This window comes from Myotis brandtii, unplaced genomic scaffold, assembly GCF_000412655.1.
Source record: "Myotis brandtii unplaced genomic scaffold, ASM41265v1 scaffold351, whole genome shotgun sequence".
Lineage (NCBI taxonomy): Eukaryota > Metazoa > Chordata > Mammalia > Chiroptera > Vespertilionidae > Myotis > Myotis brandtii.
Window position 1 is genome coordinate 551,386 of NW_005363502.1, and position 20,302 is coordinate 571,687.

At 40.5% G+C, this 20,302-nt stretch overlaps 1 protein-coding gene across 1 annotated transcript in view; it reads right to left on the bottom strand.

Annotated features, from left to right (window-relative positions):
- CLVS1 (clavesin 1) overlaps nucleotides 1–20,302 on the bottom strand; it is a 136,120-nt gene that overhangs the window by 63,489 nt on the left and 52,329 nt on the right. Inside the window, exon 3 of the mRNA XM_005871638.2 lies at nucleotides 10,567–10,741. Coding sequence (XP_005871700.1) covers nucleotides 10,567–10,741 — 175 coding nt within the window. The remainder of the gene's footprint in view (nucleotides 1–10,566; nucleotides 10,742–20,302) is intronic.

Sequence of the window (20,302 nt, forward strand, 5' to 3'; positions counted from 1 at the left end):
TTTGGGTCATTCTCTGAATGCATATTACACTTCAGTAAAAAGGTTCTTATGTTAAAATTAGGTCCTTCTAAATATAAAAATAAGAAACCACACTTTGAAATTTTTTTCTTTGGACTAAAAGAGGTTAACAATTCTTACTGGTTTCTTAGCAACGAATGCTTTCCTTTGGTGAAAAGGAGACTATTTTATCACCTATTTACTCTCACAAAGTCCACCTTCTCTCTTGGTGAGACACAACGAAAAGTTCTGGGTCCTTAGCTGGCCTCCGAGGCAAGTGAAATCTCATTCGGAATGTTTCATGATCATTTCAGTCTTTTTCATGTTTTTATTTTGAACTGATGCTTTGTCACCTGTTCTGCTTGTTAACACTATTGTTGGGAGGATCAAATAAGACACCATATGCCCGGCTGGCATGACTCAGCGGTTGAGCATTGACCTATGAACTAGGAGGTCACAGTTCGATGCCCAGTCAAGGCACATGCCAGGCTGTTGGCTTGATCCCCAGTAGGGGGCATGTAGGAGGCAGCCTATCGATGTTCTGTTCTCACATTGATGTTTCTCTCCCTCTCCCTTTCTCCATCTCTAAAAATCAATTTTAAAAATCTTTTTAAAAAATGACTGCTCTTTCATGGTGGTGTGAAGGCTCTTACTATCTTCCTCCACTGGAAATCTTGTCTGATGGAGAAGTAAGATAAAATACTTCTTCCACTACCCTCTTGTTCTCTTTCCTCCAGTTTCCTTCATCCTCCCACCCCCTGTGGTCTGTGGAACATATTTCTTGGTAATGTCCCTTTCCCCACCTCCTTCTTCAAACTAGAGTTCTCTAGATGCCATCCCCATTGAGACAATGTGACATTTTCCCTCCATGAAGCCCTGACTTGCTAGTTTCTGTCAGGAGACCAGCTTCTGATTCTTCTTATCCCCCTACTTCAATGCCTCCCTTTCTATTTTGTGGGCTTCTCTTCATCTAACTTGTTCATTTATGTTGCTCTTCACTTGGGTTCTTTTCACACTCACTCTTCCTCACTCCACATTTTTCTCTTTTCCTATGACTTCAAATACCACCAACTCAATAAATCCACATTAGACGTCTATCCTTGGCTCAAACTTAATGTAAACAACTAAAATACACCACAGTATCTTAAACTCACCATGTCCAACACTCACAATGTTATCTCTCCATACCCCACTGCACCATCTCATAGGTTGGCACCAACACCCACCCTCACCCCAGCTGCCCACCTTAGCTTCTTCCTTGTCTCCTCTTCCATCACTTCCTTCTCCCAAGTGTCCAAGCACCAAGTGATGCCTTATTTTCCTGCCTATGTAGTTATTAAATTCCTCTATCACTTCTAGTTTAGACTCATTATTTTTTAAATTTATCTTTATTGTTGAAAGTATTAGAGATGCCCCCCCCATTAACTCTCTCCACCCAATACCCTCCCTGCCCAAGCCTTCACCACACTATTGTCTGTGTCCTTGGGTTATGCATATATGCCTAAAAGTTCTTTACTTGAATTATTGCAGTTGTCTTTTAATTGGCTGCCTTGCCTTTGAGTTTTCCCTACTCACTCTCACCAAATTAATCCCATGTGAAACATAAATCTGTGTTGCCATTCTGCCTCAACATGTTCAGTGGCTTTCAATGTCTGCAGGGAAAGACTGGCTCCTTACCATGACACAGGGACACACCAGCTCCTTACCTGGCCCTTATGCACTCCGTGAATATGAAATGAATTCATCCCTCTCCTGGAGCTATGCTTTGCCTCTGTGTTTTTGCCCATATTATATTCTCTTCCTGACAGGTCTCTCACCCTGCTTTCACCTGGCTATTCTGCATGAATCTGCTAAGGATCAGGTGTGACCATGCCAGGATGCCATTCCTAACAATGCTTGCCTAGACTGGCATTTTATGAACCTGATGCCTCTCTCTCTTTTTGCACGTGCTACCTCATTCTCATCATAGGTCTGCCTCTGCTCTGGACCGTGACCGCTTGAGAGCAGGGGCTGCATCTGTTTACGTTTGTGACCAACTCAAAGGAAAAGCTTAGTTAGGAACGGTTACTTGAATGGATGAATCAAAGCATTGGCTAGGTCTGTAATGCATGGGAGTCCAGGGAAACTATTTATCAAAAGTATGCCGGAGATAGACCTACTTAATTGGAACTGTTTTAAATGGGCCATACTGTCTGCCATCAGGATCACCGGAGTGTCATTAGCTCTAATTAGTTTCCTGAGTTTAATTGATACTTAACAATGTAGAGCATTAAAGGAGAGATTTTATTCCTCTACTATTTCCATAATAACATACTGCATGATTGCAAATTCAGAATTACAGCTTTGTGGCTTGAAAAAGTAGTTTGTCTAGAGGGAAAGTGGTCTTCAAGCGTACCTGGGGTGTTTAGGAAATATAAATTAAGAACCTTCTTGGCAAAATACAAATATATTTTTTCTTTTCATCTGTTCCTATTTAATATTCTTTAATACATGAAAATTGTAAGGATCAATAAAAAACACTGCAAATGTTACTGCTAAAAAGAGTCCTACAGGATGAAAATGGTGAATTTGGGCCCCATTAATCACCCAACTGCAAAGGTGTTGGGGGTAGACTATTGGGTGATAATTAGAATGATCATACCACATGAATAGAAAGAAAGGGCCCCTCTAGTGCCACAGCAAGGGCAGGTGACACCAATCCACACCCAAGTCATTAACTAAGATGTGTGGGGAGCGGGCGCTCCCTTCTTCAAGGCCAGTGAATAGACAGCAAGGTCCAATTTTCAAGGATCCAAACCTGCAGAACTGGGGCACTGGAGAGCAATTTCACTTAAGTCTGTGCATTAGAGCCACAGGAGCCCATGGATACGTGCTGGCCTTTTCATTCTTTCGATAACACTCTGTCAGTCAGGGAGCACTGACTATGGATCAGGCAGTTTTCATGTACTATTTAATTTTCACCATAAACCTCTGAGGCAGTACTATTATGACACCACAAATTTACAGATGACAAAACTGAAGCCTAGAGACAGAAATGACTTGTTGAGGACTCTAATTGGCAGAACCAGGATTGAATCGCAAATATTTGGACTCTGCTGTCACCCACGCCAGAGTGTGGTTGTGCCAGCAGAACCAAGCAGCACCTGGGCACATTTTTGAAGGGTAAACTCATGGCCTCTGGTCCAGATCTATGGAATCAGTAATTCTGGGGTGTGGGTTGTAACCAGCCCTCCAGAGGACTCTGATGCACTTGAGGTTGTGGTCCATCACGTTATAATGTAACAGCATCTGTTAGAGCCGTGCTTCTCCAACTTCAACGTGCATACAAATTACTTGGAGAGCTGGAAATGCAGATTCTGATTCAGTAGGTCTGGAGTAGGCCCTGCGATTCTGCATTTCTAACCGGCTCCCGGCAATGCTGATATTGCTGGTTCGTGGACTACTCTAAGCCCAATAGAATTCCGGAATGTAAGTTTCAGGAAGCCAGGTTGGCTTTGCTCTCTGCAGTAATCCGGTTCAGAAGAATCCCTGGCCCACATTTTATGTTGAGTGAATGAATACACTGGGAGTCAGTATGTCTGCCGGTCTGAGTTATGGACTGTTGCTTTGGTGAGAATGTACTACTAACTTGACAGGCATCTGCCCAGCCTGCCTTTTCAAATGTCTAATCACTCTGTCCATTTACACTCAGGAACTGTCATGCTGCCACCGACTTACAGACTTTTTACTGTTCTAATCTTTTGAGTGAATATGGCACTTTGAATTCCCCAAGGACGAGTGAACATATCATATGTTTTGGGAAAAGATTGAAAAATTAGGATATAGGAAGGAGGCTGGAGAGAATAGACAGGGTCTAAATGGATGTAATAAAAAGGGACACTCAGAAGATGGATGGTTCACAGTTAGCTGAGCCTCTGAACATTGCTTCCAACCTCCTCCAACCTCTGGGTTAAGAGTTGGAAAAGCAATGGTCTGCCCTTTCCACCAGCCTGGCTCAAAGCCGTTGGGAGAGTTTGAATCAAAGTTGATGTAAATATTATAAAACTATATTTGACAACAACAAAGATGGTCATGCAGTCAACCTTGAATGCAGACAATGAGTTGATAAAGTGATTGGCCAGAGTAAATAACATGAGCGCAGAAATGAGGGGGGAAATCACTGCTTAGATCTCCTTTGGTGAGGGAAAAGCCAGTTTCTCTACACCCTTAACAAATGTCTTGGTCCTAAAAGGAGCGCAATATTTTGTAAAAAGCTTACAAGGTACAAGGCTATACCTCTTCTTAAGTAAACCATTTCAGCACAGCAAGCTCTGTAAGAATATATCTGGGCTGGCTGAACACTGATAAATACTGTGTGTTGGTTGTAATGGTTAGGCTGCAATGATTTACACGAAATAATTCCCAAAATTGATTTTGGAAACATTACAAAACTCAAGAGCAAGACTTTGTTGCGTTGCTCATTCTGCCAGAATTCCCCAGCAGAACTGAGACTAATGCTGTGCTGTATTAAATTGGTGGCATAAATATTACTTTGAGTTTGATTAAAATTTAACAAGTTGTAATGAGGAGATACAACAGCTCTTTTAGGCATTATTGACCACATTTAAGAGATCAAATGGCAGAGGAAGAGGATATGACTTCTAGGCATTCTCAAAATTCATTTTTAACTAGAATTCTTTGAAGTAATATTCATAGAATATTCATGTAACTGGGGAAACTTAATATTCTAAACAATGACATTTCCTCAAAGCATTTCTGTGGAATGAGGAATTTCATGATGAGCTGATACTGGTATCTTTTGATATCTGGAATGAGGAATATTAGAATTTCATGATGAGCTGATACTGGTATCTTTTGATATAAAAATTGGATGAGCCACTAAAAAGCAGTCTTCTGTATGCTTACTTTTATATCTCATTCATTTGGTTACACCTGTGAAGCGCATAACCAAAGTCCTATGCACATGTCATTTTTTTTATAATTGTTGTCAGAGGCAGTATAATTGCCTATTAAAAATTTAAGATGATATTTTGAGCAGTTTTAGGTTTATAGCAAAATTGAGGGGAAGGTACAGAGTTTTCCCATAAATCCCCTTTTCCCACACATGTATTGCTTCCCTCATTAGCAACATTCCCCACCAGAGGGGTACATTTGTTACAACTGATGAACCTGCACTGACACATCATCATCACCCAAAATCCATCATTTACATTAAGGTTCACTCTTGATGTTGTACATTCTATGGGTTTAGGCAAATGTATAATGACATACATCCATATTACTGTGTCATACATCCTCTGAGCTGCACCTATTCGTCCCTCCTTGCTCCCCCCTCTCCCGCCCTCAATCCCTGGAAACCATTCATCTTTTAATTGTCTCTGCAGTTTTGCCTTTTCTAAATGTTACCTTGCTGGAATTATACACAATATGGTCTTTTCAGATTGGCTTCTTTCACTTAGCAATTTGCATTTAAGATTCCTCTCTTTTCGTGGTTTGATAGCTCCTTTCTTCTCAGAGCTGAGTAATATTCCATTGCCTGGATGTACTATAGTTTATCTGTTCACCTACTGAAAGATAATTTGGCTGCTTCAAACTTTGGGCAATTATAAATAAAACTGCTATAAACATTCGTGTGCACATGAATCTTCAGCTCCTCTAGGTAAATACCAAGGAGCAAGATTGCTGAATCATATGGTAAAGGTATGTTTTCTAAGACGCTGCCAAACTGTCTTTCAAAGTTGCTGTACCATTTTGCATTCCCACCAGCAGTGAATGTGAGTTTCTCTTGCTCTACATGCTTGCCAGGATTTGGGATTGTCAGTGTTCCAGATTTTGGCCGTACAGGTGTATAGTAATATTTCATTGTTTTCATTTGCATTTCCCTGATGACACATAATGAGAAGTATCAACTTGTATCCTTACTTGCCATCTTTGGCAAGGGATCTGTTCAAGTCAATTTTAAAAATTTGATTATGTGTTTTTTTTTTACTGTTGACTTTTTAAGAGATCTTTGTATATTTTGGATAACAGTCCTTTATTAGATATGTCTTTTGCAAATATTTTCTCCCAGTCAGTGGCTTTTTTTACTCATTCTCTTGACATTGTCTTTTGCAGAGCAGAGATTTTTAATTTTAATGAAGTCCAGCTTATCAATTATTTCTTTCATGGATTCTGCCTTTGGTATTGTAACTAAAAAGTCATCACCATGCCCAAGGTCACATAGGTTTTATCCTGTGTTATCGTCTAGCAGTTTTATAGTTTTGCATTTTACATTTAGGTCTGTGATCCATTTTGAGTTAATTTTTGTGAAGGGCGTAAGGTCTGTGTCTAGATACATTGTTCCAGCACCATTTGTTGAAAATACTATCTTTGCTCCATTGTATTACTTTTGCTCCTTTATCAAAGGTCAATTGAATACATGCAAGCCTTATGAAGCATAGAAATACAACTGGTAGACCTAAATAGAAGACTGTCAATAAGTTGCTATCCCAGTGCCCATAAGCTCTATATTACCTAGTATCACCTTCACTTTGGGGTAAATTGTTTGTAGCCAAGAAAAGAAAATCAAACATCCTGATTTGTTATATTACAAAGATATTCCAAATATCTGTTACTTATTACAGTAAATATTCCATATGTACTCAGACCTTCAGAACTGAGGATGTATTCCCTGGAGGCTAGGGGTGCTACCAGGAGAAAGTTCTTAGATAACAGTGCCCTCTGGGGACTCAAGCTGAAGAGAGCCACTTTACCCAAGCTCACAACCACTTCCCAGGGCAGCCTGTACACAATGACTGAGCAACGTGGGAATATAAGGCCCAGTCCCTTGGTCCCAATGAGGGACAATTCTGAAGGATCATCTCAGCTTCAGAATGCCTGAGGCTTTCATTGGAAATGACTGAACCCCAGCTTAACTTCTCCTGCTGCCAAACATTCTTCCATGGCTTCTTTTCTACAAATGTTGACCCCAAGAACACTCCCTAATATATTTCCTGAATGTTGATCTCTGTGTCAGAATCTACATCCTGGAGAACCCAACCTACAACAATTAGTAACTGAATGTCTCATTGAATGACTATCTTATTGAGAACTAAGAATGGAGATAACAGGGCTAAAATTGGAGTTCCTGGAACTAGATTATAATGCAGGGTGCAATAATAATAATAATAATAATAAAATGACTCTAACATCTCACTGTCTGAACAGTGGTTCCCTACCCCCTACTTTCTGCAGGAGGGATTGTATTAATTATTGGAGAAGGGGCTGTATATTATAGGGCCCCAAATTCTTCAAGAGTTGAGCAGCAGGTAATCCTAAACAACTCTTATAAACAGCTGAAACCCCAATCAGATAGCCTAGCCCAAAAGTGATCTGATTATTTTTCCTAACAAGGCTACTTACATCTATCTTACAAATGCAGGACAGCAGAGAGAGCAAGCTTCCTACACTGGAACATAGGATCTCCCTGCCCCACAATCTCCCGTGTGTCTAGCAGACACCCTAACCTCCTCTGGTCCTTCTGAGGATGCAAAGGAGGAAGGAAGAGCGGTGCTCCTCTCTCACTGACACTGGCTTTATACAGCTTTCCCTTTCTCTGCTGGTCTATGCCTTCACCCATGCCGGTGTTGCGAAACGTATCTTGAATCTTCATGGCTGACACATGGAGGCCTGGATGGGATTCTCCTTGTACAACAGACAGTGTGACCAAAGGCATAAATTGTGCTTAGTACCAGTTATGACTTGTTTGAAATGTCAAAAGGGGTTGATGGCTACACTAGGGATGAAAATTATCCCTGCCATGGAGAAAGTTCACTGAGAGAGCCAGTGGATGGGGTGACCATGATGTTTGAATGTCCCCAAAGCCCAAGCGAAGATAGTCTGGTATGAGAAGTTGTCAGTGGCTGAGCAGAGCTGACTACTCACAGCAGTGACCCTGAGGGCTTCTTCACAGTTGCCAAGACAACAAGCTAAATGTTACAGGGAGTCGCATCCTCATTGGAGGAACGGCACCCAGGTCAGCACCCCCTGTGACCACTGGCTATTTCTCCTGGCAGGAGGGACTGAACCTCCTAAGTGTCCCCAGGTCTCCAGGGCTTGGGCAGGCAGAGTTCACAGAAAAAGCTGCATCCCCATCCAGACAGCCTGACTCCAGGATGCCCTGGTCTTTCCCACAGTCAAGGTGAATGTACCTGGCTTTATAAAAGGGAATAAAGGGGCCAGCAAGGCCACTGCTCTGTGAGATGCTGGAAGGATACCCATTTTATTCGCTGTGACCCTGGCCTCATCCATTTTCCCTTCTCCCAGTAGAGACTACTCCCTAACTAGAGCTATAGGACATAGCAGAGTTCATCCCATATCCTGCTACATGATAAGTGAAGGCTCAGACAGGACCTACCTTGCCCCACAAAAGGTCATCTAGTACTTCTTGTCAAAATAATTTATAAGCTTAGGTATTGTTTTACCTTTTAAAACACATTCACATGCACTAACTCAGTAAGCCCCACATCAGCCTAATGAATTTGGCAAGGGACATATTATATAATCCACACAATTTTCAGAAAGAAAAACTAGAACACAAGGTTGGATAAAGGACACTTTCCTTCTTGAGTTATGAAAAGAAATGTTACAAATACAGAGAACTTGAATCACAGCTACTTATACATGTAATAAATTATCTTTTTTAAAAAAATGATAAAATTAAATGAAGCTTGTACTACTACGACCACAGAAAATCCTGCAAATAGAGTCAGCATAATTATAGGGCATGAACTAAACCTTGCAGCTTACTTTAAAACTCCCTTTGATAAAAGCTTTAGGGAGAGAGAGGTCACATGTTCAGAAGCTTAGATGAGAGGAGGTGGGAGAGCGGGAGTTAGAGTTAAGAGCAAGTGATTGATGGTAGAGAACATATGAGAAAGTGACTGGGAGTTTAAGGGAAGGCAGGGGCTCCATGGAGTCTGGAAATGCAAAAGCAACTTTTACAATGTGCTCCCAATACACTGCACGATGTGGCCACCCAGGACAACTGCGACTCCTGGGACAGTGGGGAGTTGCTCCCCCTCCTCCAAAATGCCTGCTCCACTTCCCTTCCCCATGGAGTAGGAAAGCATTCAATCAAATAAGGTCCATTCAATAGACACACGTTTATCAGAGGCCCATTAAGTATATACGGGGAGTCAAACAGGTATGAGCCCCAGCTTAGGAAACAGACCCACTTATTACTCCTCACACTAGAGTAGGATGGATGATTGAAATGGGATTTTGAGCCTTAAATTTTTAAAAAAATAATTATTGGTTAATTCATTTTCTTTTCATTGGTTGAAACTTGCACCATCTGCATGTTCAGGATTCCGTTGGAGACTTAGGCGCATAACATTTTATTCCTAGAAGTAAAACCAAAGCACCTAGAGAAGCTGGAATAATTATTGAATTAAAAAAAAATTGAATTTATTGGGGGTGGCACTGGTTCATAAAACTATGCAGGTGACAAGTGGACAACTCAACAGAACATCATCTGCACACTGCATCGTGCACCCATTGCCCGAAGCAAAGTCTCTTTCCATCCCCATTTAGCTCCCTTTTACGCACCCCCCTCCTCTTTCCCTGTGGCTATCACCACACTGCTGTCTGTCTCTTCCCCCTTCACCACCCCCCCTTTCCCTGTGGCTATCACCACACTGCTGTCTGTCTCTCTGTGTTATCTAGTCCCGCACTATGAAGTGCATGAGTAATGGCTGCTTTATCTGAGAATTAGCCAGCAGCGCACTATCTACATAGCTGCATATAACTGCTGCTTATTGGGAAGGTGAATCAGCCCGCTCAGTCAATCTTACCACAGAATTAAGAAGGGACATGAGTTTTATTTGTGCTGATTCGGAAGCTCCCTGAACTGTACCTTGATTTTTGAACTGCAATAATGTGTCACCAAGAGGCTAAGCAGCAGGGCCTCTCTGAGTTTGGTAACGCTTTTCATAGACTCACTGGTAGGGAGCCCAGAGACTGCCTACCCTGGCCTTCACACGGCACAGAAAACCCTTCCCGGAAGGTTTGCCGAGTCGGCTCACACAGGAGGTAGAGTTTCATGGCTTCTGCCGTTGGCACTGAAGGGATCTACTTTGGTACAAACACTGCCGCACATTGCATCCTCAGAAGAGCGCATCTACAGGGGGTCTTTCCAGGGTACAAAGCTACTTCTAGAAACCCTGGAAAGCCCCCATGCCACCTCTATGTAGGACATGCTCATAAAGCAGATATTTTCTAGCTTTAATTTTTGTAAACTCTCAGGTGAATTAGGCTAAATATCCCCGCGCTTTATTCATAATTGCTACAGTAGGTAATTTGTGGCTGCGGTAACAGTAATTTAGAGTTATTAATGAAAATGAAGTCTAATTTAAAAAAAACAAAACAAAACCCAGACATGTAAATTCAGCCCGAGGTAAAAACACAGAATATCACGGGTGAATTCTATGTTTCCTTTTTCCGCCCTAAAAGACAAATATTACTTGGATTGCAATAAGAAAACAGTACATTGTCACACACAGTCTCATGGTGTCCTTTCATTGCACATACCTGCAGCCCTTCGATGGCCAGTCTGAGAATGGAAGGTGTCAGCTTGGAGGCTTGTTTGAAGGAAAAATTGCTCCAGTCTATGATTAAAAGGAACCCGTTGATCTGAAGCTCCGGATCTTCAATGAGGACTTCCAGGGACAGCAGGATGGCCCGCAGGATGTCTGTGAAGGAGTTCCTGCAGCCAGAGCAGAGAGGAGAGGCTGTGCGTGAATATGAGCAGGCGGTCGCACTTTGCTGGTGGCCCTCGGGCCTCCTCACTCCACTGCCTCCCGAGCCCCGCCTGCAGGGTAACATCGGTGTGGTTTGTACCCCATCGCACTTTGCTGGGGGCCCTCGGGCCTCCTCACTCCACTGCCTCCTGAGCCCCCCCGCCTGCAGGGTAACATCGGTGTGGTTTGTACCCCAAGTGACCAAAAACGCATTTGCTAAACTTCCCAGGAAAAGGCTCCAACACTCACAGGATGGAAGCCTCCCTGTGATCTGACTGCACTAGGACCCCAAACTTTAAGAGGCGTGGCTCTTTTGGTTTCCAGGGGTCTCTATACTCTGCCTACACCACAGCCCTGATTGTCTTTCATGGAAATGCATCCCTTGCTTCTCTATTCCCACACACAGCTCTAATCTCTTTCAGGGCAGGGACGGGGGCCATAATCATAGTTGTGTCCCAGTACCTGGCTACTCAATAAATCATTGTCGAACAACAATGAATCATTGAGACCTTAATCAGAGGTGCTTATTTTGATTAAACCTCTTATTCCTTTTGTTTGTTTGTAAAATCTTGCTGAAAATGTAAAAACAGCCATATAGTTGATGCTATTTTTTAGATGCAATTCATGGGGGAGAAAAATAAATCGTGAAGAATAGCTTATTTTCATTGACAGGGAGTGCTTCGGGAAGGAAATTGCTTTGAGTCCATCAGTAACTATGACAACAAGAGACCTGAATACAAAGGAGAATGACAGTTCTCCAGTGTTGTATGTGGTCCTTCACATCCTATATTCCCATTCACTAGTTGGTTTTTATCTTGAATTATCTTCAGACATGAAGAAATGATGGCATATTCACTCTTCTACTCCCAACACATTATTGGAACTACAAACATAGAGGATTCAGCATCCTTTTAATTAATTTATTTGTTTGTTTGTTTTTTATTTTTTTTAGTAAGTAGGAAAATAAATATAACCTCGATGGCAAAACATGTTACTTCCTTTGGGCTATCATTAAAACCAGAAACCATATCCTTGTGTGATATCACTGTGAAGTGATCAGATTCTTGAGCATTTAAATCTGGTTTGAATTCTAACCAAGTCTAGTGATTCCAGATTTCAAAACAGGAAATCCATGATCAAACAGTAAACTAGTAAAAACTTACTGAATGCTTATTATAAGCTCAACATTATCTTTCATACTTGAACTCATAAAATAGTATGTTATATTTCTACTTCTAAAGAGCCCTTAATTTAGTTGGGATGGGATATATTAGCCAGATAAATTGAAAGGGATCAATACAATTTGAGTAGTCAGGGAAGAGTTTATGGAGGGATGAAGGCTTGGGATAAGTTTTGAAAGATAGATAGGATTTTGATAGATTATTGGGAGGGGGGGAGACATTATTAGGAGTGACACAAGTGAAAAATAAAGATATCAGCTCATTCTGTTTCTGTACAGTTCTTTCTACTAAAAATTTATTCAGTATATCAAGCTGACATTTTCTTCCCTTAAACCCACCCATTGGGTGTGGTTCTGCTAAAAAGATAAAAACCTCAGGTCTTTCATACCACACACTTTCAATGATCTAAATGTAGTGGTCCTGACACCCCATATAATCTCCAGACTAAAGAAATTATTAATAACTTTAACCATTTCTCAAAGGAAATGGTTTTACTACTCTTCTCATCATTTTTGTTTTCTTTCATTTATATTCTCTTTTAAGCTTTAGGGATGTCAAATTCCTATTAATGTAGGATAAAGTTTTCATGAGGGCTTTGGGTTTTGTTTTGAATTCATATCAAACATGATCTAAAGACCCAACTCCTTCTTAGAGATACGGTTTTGTATTGGAAAGAAAACATTGACTTAACAGCAGCATGGGACCAGTGATTATGAGTTGAAGCAATTCCAAATGGAATATGGGAATGGCCAGTGGTAAACTAGAAATGATCATCAGGGAATTAGAGAGCCTGATCCTGCATAAGCTTTCTTAAGAAGAGCACACACAAGGGAAAATTCATGACTGAAAGGCTAAGCCTTAGGTAAAGCCTACAGACAGTACTGAGGTTGAAGAAAGAAGAATTGAGGAAATAAAAGGTGAGAGGCTCAAGACAGTATTGTGTTCAAACAGGGAGAGTGTTTTAAGAAATAAGTATATGATAAATTACATTACTGACCCAAATTCTTCACTTTTCTGAGCATCCACAACTAGCTATGTGTTGACCTCTTTGACAATAGAGTGTACTTTCCATCCCATAGCCACATCACTTGATATTACTGATGGCAGAAAAGACAGTGTGCCAATTCTGAGTCTAGCTCTTAAAAATCTCAGATGTTGCTAACTGTTCTCTTGTCTTCTGCCGTTGCCATGGTAAAAGCATGCTACAGCTAGCATCAACTGAAGAGAAGGATGAAAAACACAGAAAACTAGCAGATCTTCATAAGAAAGAGAACCACCCAGATGAACCCAGCCTACATAAACTCCAGCTGTCCCACAAATGTGTGAGCAGTAATCAATTATTGTTTTTTTAAGCCACTGGGTTTGGGGATGGTTTGTTACACAGCAACAACTACCTAGTACCAGAGGGTAGATTACCAAGTCAAATAAATACAACATGAAGATTTAGAAGAATAAGAAAGGAAAAAGTGCCATTATTAGGTAACAAGTAAATCTTTGGAGAATTTTGAGACAGCACTTTTAGTTGAATGGTGAAGATGGAAATCATTGATTATAAAGATTTTTAGAAAATCACTTAATCACTATCTCATTTTACTCCTATATAAATGAGAGATAGCACCTCTTCCCATCACAAATCCACCTGTATACATCCCCAAGACATTAAATTCTTCCTGGAAACTATGCATTTTCAAGACCCCAGAAATCATTTGGTCTGGCCCTGCCAAGGCACTAGGGGTGAGTTAATTAAATGTTTTACCAAATATAGCAGGCTAATATTTAAGTTGATAATTTTGTATAGCCAGCGAATGATTTTATAAATATCCAAATGGCCCTCAGCAGAAAAAAGGTTCCTCACCCCTGCAGGAGTTATGCAAAATGACCGTATGAAGGAGCTTTGTGAATTGGAAAGCATATCCCAACGGGAGTCAATATTTGTACTGTCACGGATTAGTGGTATACCCCTCTTGGTTGTACTTCTTCATGGTGGTAATGGCAGCAGGACAATGGGAAATGTGCAAAATGCAATTGTGTTCTGTTCTGATAAATCTATTTTTGCCTCTTCTAAGGCTGAGGGTCTCAGAAAAAATGGTCTGGAAGGGGAATTCTGGTGATATATTTTCCACCAGAAAATATATCCTATATATCTAATAATTCCTATGTGAATCAGGTTTTAGCTGGATGGTCTCTCCATGTGCAACTAGGCAAATGAATCCATATTTCTCAAAGGGGTAATCCAGGAAAAGTAAAAAATAAAATTACTTGTGTTCTGAAAATATTAGATGCAAAGAAGATGCTAATAAAAATGTTTAGCTTTGCTGTTGTAGAATTAATATTTGCAGGGGCTTAATATTAAGTTTACTACTTAATGTTAGCTGGAAAGTCAAACTAGACCATTACTTTTCTCAGCAGGGATGATCACTAAGAGAACAGAAGCCTGGGATTTAACTCTGTTTCACATGGTTTGATAGGCCCGTAATGTCAAGAGGAGAAAGAAAGAATGGAAAGAGGAAGAAAGAATGAATGGGGGTGGGGGTAGGGTGGGGGGAGAGAGGCAGGAGAAAACAAAACCTTGCAATTAATTTTTTATTTCCATTAATTTTATCCTATTCCGGTTTATAAAGAAAACTTTTGGATTTATGTTAACCTAAGAATATAATTCCTTGTAACATCAGAATAAAGGAGTTGCCTATTGATTTATTATTAGTTGCAATATGGGCATATTTGGCTCTCACAGCCTCAGCATCAGAAAGAAGAAATAATGATTTTAATACTATTTAAACATCTTTTGTTTGTTTGTTTGTTTTCCAGAAACATTATTTATTTTTTCCCTTTATTAAGATATTACAAATGTGTCCTTATCCCCCCCCAATGTCCTCTCATCCCCCCAATCCTGCCCTCAGCCTATTTAAACATCTTATAACATGCAAGGCCCAGTCCCTATGTGTGAAATTTTAAATAAAGAGCAAGCCACAGCATATCATCCTCTCTGAATTTTTGATTCAGTGTAGATCACAGAACCTTAACTTAAATGGGTATAGTTTACAAAAACAAGTATTGTCATTTCAAATTTTTGTCTATCTCTACCCGGTATGGGAAGAGTATGGAGTCCAACCCACCTTCAACTCAACCATATGCTTATTGAGGACAGAACACAAAGGGTAATGCTCTGAACAATGTCCTGATTTTGTGTAGTCACAGAACCTTAACTAAAATGGGTATAGTTTACAAAAACAAGTACTGTCACTTCAAATTTTTGTCTATCTCTACCCCGTATGGGAAGAGTATGGAGTCCAACCCACCTTCAACTCAACCATATGCTTATTGAGGACAGAACACAAAGGGTAATGCTCTGAACAATGTCCTGATTTTGAACTAGACTACAGAAAACAGCAGGACAATGATTTCTCACTCAAGTAAAGCATGAAGATAAGAGGCCGTGTCTCTGTAGACCAATCCTGACAGGCCTACTCACCTCTGGATATAGACACAACAACGCAAAGTATTTGTATCCATCATTCAAAATGACACAGACACTAATGCTATCAAATTTCAATTTGCCAAGTTCTTTCTTGTTTATATATCTATGATGAACAAAAATGTAATGTATGTGTGTGTGTATATATACAATAATTCACCATTTAGAGTTTCCTCCGTTCAGTTTTTGTTTGTTTGTTTGTTTTAAATGAAAAGACAGTTTGATAGATAAAACCAATATTTTGGTCCAACTGCTTCTATGTGTGTGTATATACAATAATTCACCATGTAGAGTTTCCTCCGTTCAGTTTTTGTTTGTTTGTTTTAAATGAAAAGACAGCTTGATAGATAAAACCAATATTTTGGTCCAACTGCTTCTAAATTTTCCCAAGAATTAAAAATAATAAAATTAATGCATCTATTGGCTTACTTACACAGTTAATGCAATTTCTTATCATTTAATGTCTTCTTTTAAAAATGTTGAAGTATCTGAAACTGGATAAGGAGTCAGGGGACATTTGTTCAAAGATTTAATGAAGTTCTACTTCATGGAAGTAACATAAGATAAGAGGGTATTTTTTAACCTTCCTGCTAGTAGATGGAAACTGGTAGGAGACATTAAAATACATGCACATGGAAAGCAATAGAGCAAACTCATTAAAAGCATAAAGCTTGTAGTTAGCAGATTCTGATTTAAATTCTGTCTGCTCTGTGCAAGCTCAGCAAGTTACTTTCTCTCTGTGTGATTTAGTTCTCTCCTCATTTGTAGAAGAAGAATCATAACACCAGCCTCACTGGTAATGATAAAGTGAGAGAATTACACAAAGCCATAGCAGAGCAACTGGCTCCTACTAATCCATAGAAGGAGCTGATGGTCATGTTGGTTTTCATTATTAGATAAGTGAATATGATATTGGGTTGAAAGTAATAGAGGTTGCAAAGTGTTCGGGAATTACAAGGAGAGATCACTATGGCTGGGGGATTTTGGAGCATCCTCAATCGGGCTGTGAAGAATGTGAAAGGTTTGGAGACTGGACATAGAAGGAGCCACATAAACAGTGAGATCTGAGACCATGGAGACTACTGAATTGGGAGAAATGGCAAGTGCACCTGTGCCATGGGGTAAGTGAAAAGGAATGTAGAAATAAGGTTAGATTGTGATCCATCTTCAGCCTGATTTCCAGGAGAACTACTAGTTATTTGTGCAGGGGAAGAAAGCAATGGCAGTTATGCTTTAGGAAGATTTGGACTGACAACAGGGATTATGTAAATTGGAGTCAGAGACTGGAGCAATGTGGTCCAATTAGGAGGAGGCAATTGCAGTGCATTAGGTGAGAGATGAATGGAAATGATAATGATATGAGAAGAACTATGAGGGACAGTGACCATGACTTAGTTACAGATGAGATTTGGCATAAAGAGAGGAAAGACCGTGGTATTATTAAGGATAAAAGGAACCCTGTTGGGTAGGAAATGAGTCAGAGATGTTATAGTTGTATCTAGTTCTTACATAATAAGAATCAGAACCCAAGACAGCCACACAGAATATTAATATGAATATGACCTGACACTGGGCTGTCAAGGGAATGCCTAGAAGTGCATGGTTGTGTGGGGTCTACATTCCTGCCACTCAAGTGATGAAATGTCACCATAAACAGAGGCCAAGTCTGCAGGAGAGAATAGTTCCTGCTCTATTCATAGGAAGGGACCACTGCCTTTGAATCCCTGGAAATTACCTATACCTACACATAGTCGATGCTCAACCAGTAATTCTCAGTGAAGGCACAAAGGAGGGCATGTTAAACCAACCCATTGGAAGCTTTAAAAATTAAAAATAAACAAAACCTTCTCTAGGAGCACCAGTGGGTACATTTCCTTCTTCTTCAATGCCTGTTATACTCATTTCTAGGCAAAGTAATGTCAGATGTGTGTCCTTGAACACATTTTCTATCACAGTTCATATATATAGAATAATATACTACCAAGCCTCATGTATCCAAGAGTTGGAGAGGAAACAAAGCTTTAAGAATTGATTTTAACTTAGGAGCAGGTCAGGTCTGCATTCATATAGATGAGTGTGGGCGTAAAAGAAGACGATAAGAACATGACAATCTAGAACAATTAATAATAAACGCTAGATGGATGTTTACAGACAGGAAGGCTGGTATAGCTCAAGATTCTTAGTCCATTGGGAAAGAACTACCCCCCCGCAAAACCCCATTTTAAGATAGGCTGAAATGCAAGTGACAAAGGGGATTGTTCATTCAGCTTTCTAGATGGGGATTGGGCCACGGTCTAAAGGGAGCAGCAGCAGAAGAATAAAAACACAGCCCGATGGAAGTAAGCTATGAGCATGAGATTCATCCCTAAATGACTATGAAATATTAATTTCATGCTTGTCTATTCTGGTAACTCCCTTGGCTGAGGAGCTACCGAAAAGAAAAAAACCAGGAAGAGTCTCAAGTAGGTGAAAAAGCACTCACTACTAAATAGTAGGCATGGAGTTAGAATCCAATCAGCCTAACCAGGGTTAGAAACAGCACGGTCTCCCCGCGGAGGGTGAATGAATGTGGATGGTCACATTACTCTTACCTCCAATGGAATACAATTGGTACTTACAGGCCTTGCACGGGGTTCATGACAATGTACTAGTCCATACTTGAGATGGGATATTCTTTCCTCTAGGCCTGTCTGGCCCTTACAACCATAAAATCACTCTCAGGATAAGAAATTGGACAATAAGATGAGAGAGCAGGCATTTTAGGAAAGCATCCATCCTGTGGTGCTCCATTGCCTTGAATGATTTTGCCCTCCTGAGGGTTTTTCCCTCTGGGTGATATGCTGCAATCACTCTTACAATCAAGAGGTTCTTTTCTGAAATCATAAATTCTGATAACAGTGTGCGAGGCAACTTGAGTTAAGTAGCACCGTAGCAAAACAACGCTATAGATGTTGCATTTCATGGGACTTAAGTTGGAATCATACAGCATCTCATAATTTTAATTAATTCATAAAATTGCCTACCTCCAATGAAAATTCCATCCTTCTGTACTTAATAAAGAGATCACTATATTCTGGCAGGATAAAAAGACCTTAAAACCAAAAAAAGTCCCAAGGCTATAAAATTAGTTGCCTACAAATAGGAGTCTCAACCCTGACAATGTGGGTAATTCATATCAGAAGAGTTATTGGAGACTGATTGAACTTAAAGAGTTTGCCATCGGATTGAAGTTTTCAAAGTTGTTTTATCCTTTCCCCTTTTAAAGTTCTAGCCTTTTTAATGATAAGCTACTGAAACATCAGCAAGCAATCAAATTCATGAAAGATTAAAAGGAGAGAGCCACAGGAAATCATTACATAATGGAAAGCAAAGTCTTATTTTTACAGGTAGTATATTTGAGGTAGTTTAACAATGTGACAGGAATGCAACTTGTTGGCTGGTTTCTAGGTAGGCATTCTTCTCTCTGGTTATCATCACTCTTCAATTATTTCCTCTTCCTCAAGACACCTCAAGGCTATTGGGTTCATGAAGAGGGACAGGTATAAGGTTCTCATGACCTTCATGGCTATCAGCCTCAGGAAGACCCTTACCACTGCTTACCATGTTTATGAGTTTTGGCACCATTAAGGCAAGTCTGATGGGAAGAATTTTTGGCCTTGATCGACCCCTATGATACTTAATGATAGCTCACAAATCACAATAATGACAAGCAGCTTGATCATCCTTCTGAAACCAGGATAAATATATGCCCATGCCGAATCAGTTTGGCTCAGTGGATAGAGCGTCGGCCTGAGGACTGAAAGGTCCCAGGTTCAATTCCGGTCAAGGGCATGTACCTTGGTTGCAGGCACATCCCCAGTGGGGGGTGTGCAGGAGGCTGCTGATCGATGTTTCTCTCTCATCGATGTTTCTAACTCTCTATCCCTCTCCCTTCCTCTCTGTAAAAAATCAATAAAATATATTTTAAAAAATATATATGTCCATGGCCAGAGGGCAAAGCCTCCTGCAGATACCACCTACACTATTTTCCAGAAGAGAACATGTGCGTAACTTCAACAGAAAAATCCCCTTTGGAGGTTTCCAAAGACAGCCAGAGTCTAGTGAGCTGTGCCTATAATAGTTCATTGGCAGGGCCAGGCATGTCATAAGAGAGATGTGGGTATTCCTAGAACTCTCCTAGCAGAATTCTCACACTCATTGGGCCCAACCAGCCCCAATCGATCAGGTCACGGAGACTAAAGAGTGGTAATGCCCGTTCCCTGGACTCTCTTCATAAACCAGTGGGCTGGGGGCTCTAATGGACCCATTGCCTGAGCCCCAGTCTGAATAGAGACTCCTTACTCTCACCCTAATTCTAGGAATCAGAAGTAAAACAAAAGGTAACATTAAATACATTCATTAAAAAATGAATACGTGCTCCAGATGGTTCACTGAACAACAAGAGGATTGGTTGGCTTTTCCTACCCAGGGTCCGCATGCTTGGAGGGCTCACTTTGCCCTACAAGGTCACTTTACCAGAGGAGGCTCGACAACTCTCTGGGGAATTATTTTGTGGAAGTGATTAAAGACAACATTGGTTTCTTTCACTTAATTACATCAGAGATTATCACTTGGCAATCCTCGAAGCAATTAGAGCCAGTGGTTATTATTTATTGCCGCCACTTAATAGGAGCTACACTGCAGGAGATACTGTAAAACATCAACTTATATCTATCTTTAACACCTGTCCCAAATATCCTACTCTGAATACAGAAGAGAATTTAGAAAATGCATTATATATATATATACTAGAGGCCCGGTGCACAAAAATTTGTGCACTCGGGGGGCGGGGGGAGGGGGGTCCCCCAGCCCGGCCTGTGCCCTCTCGCAGT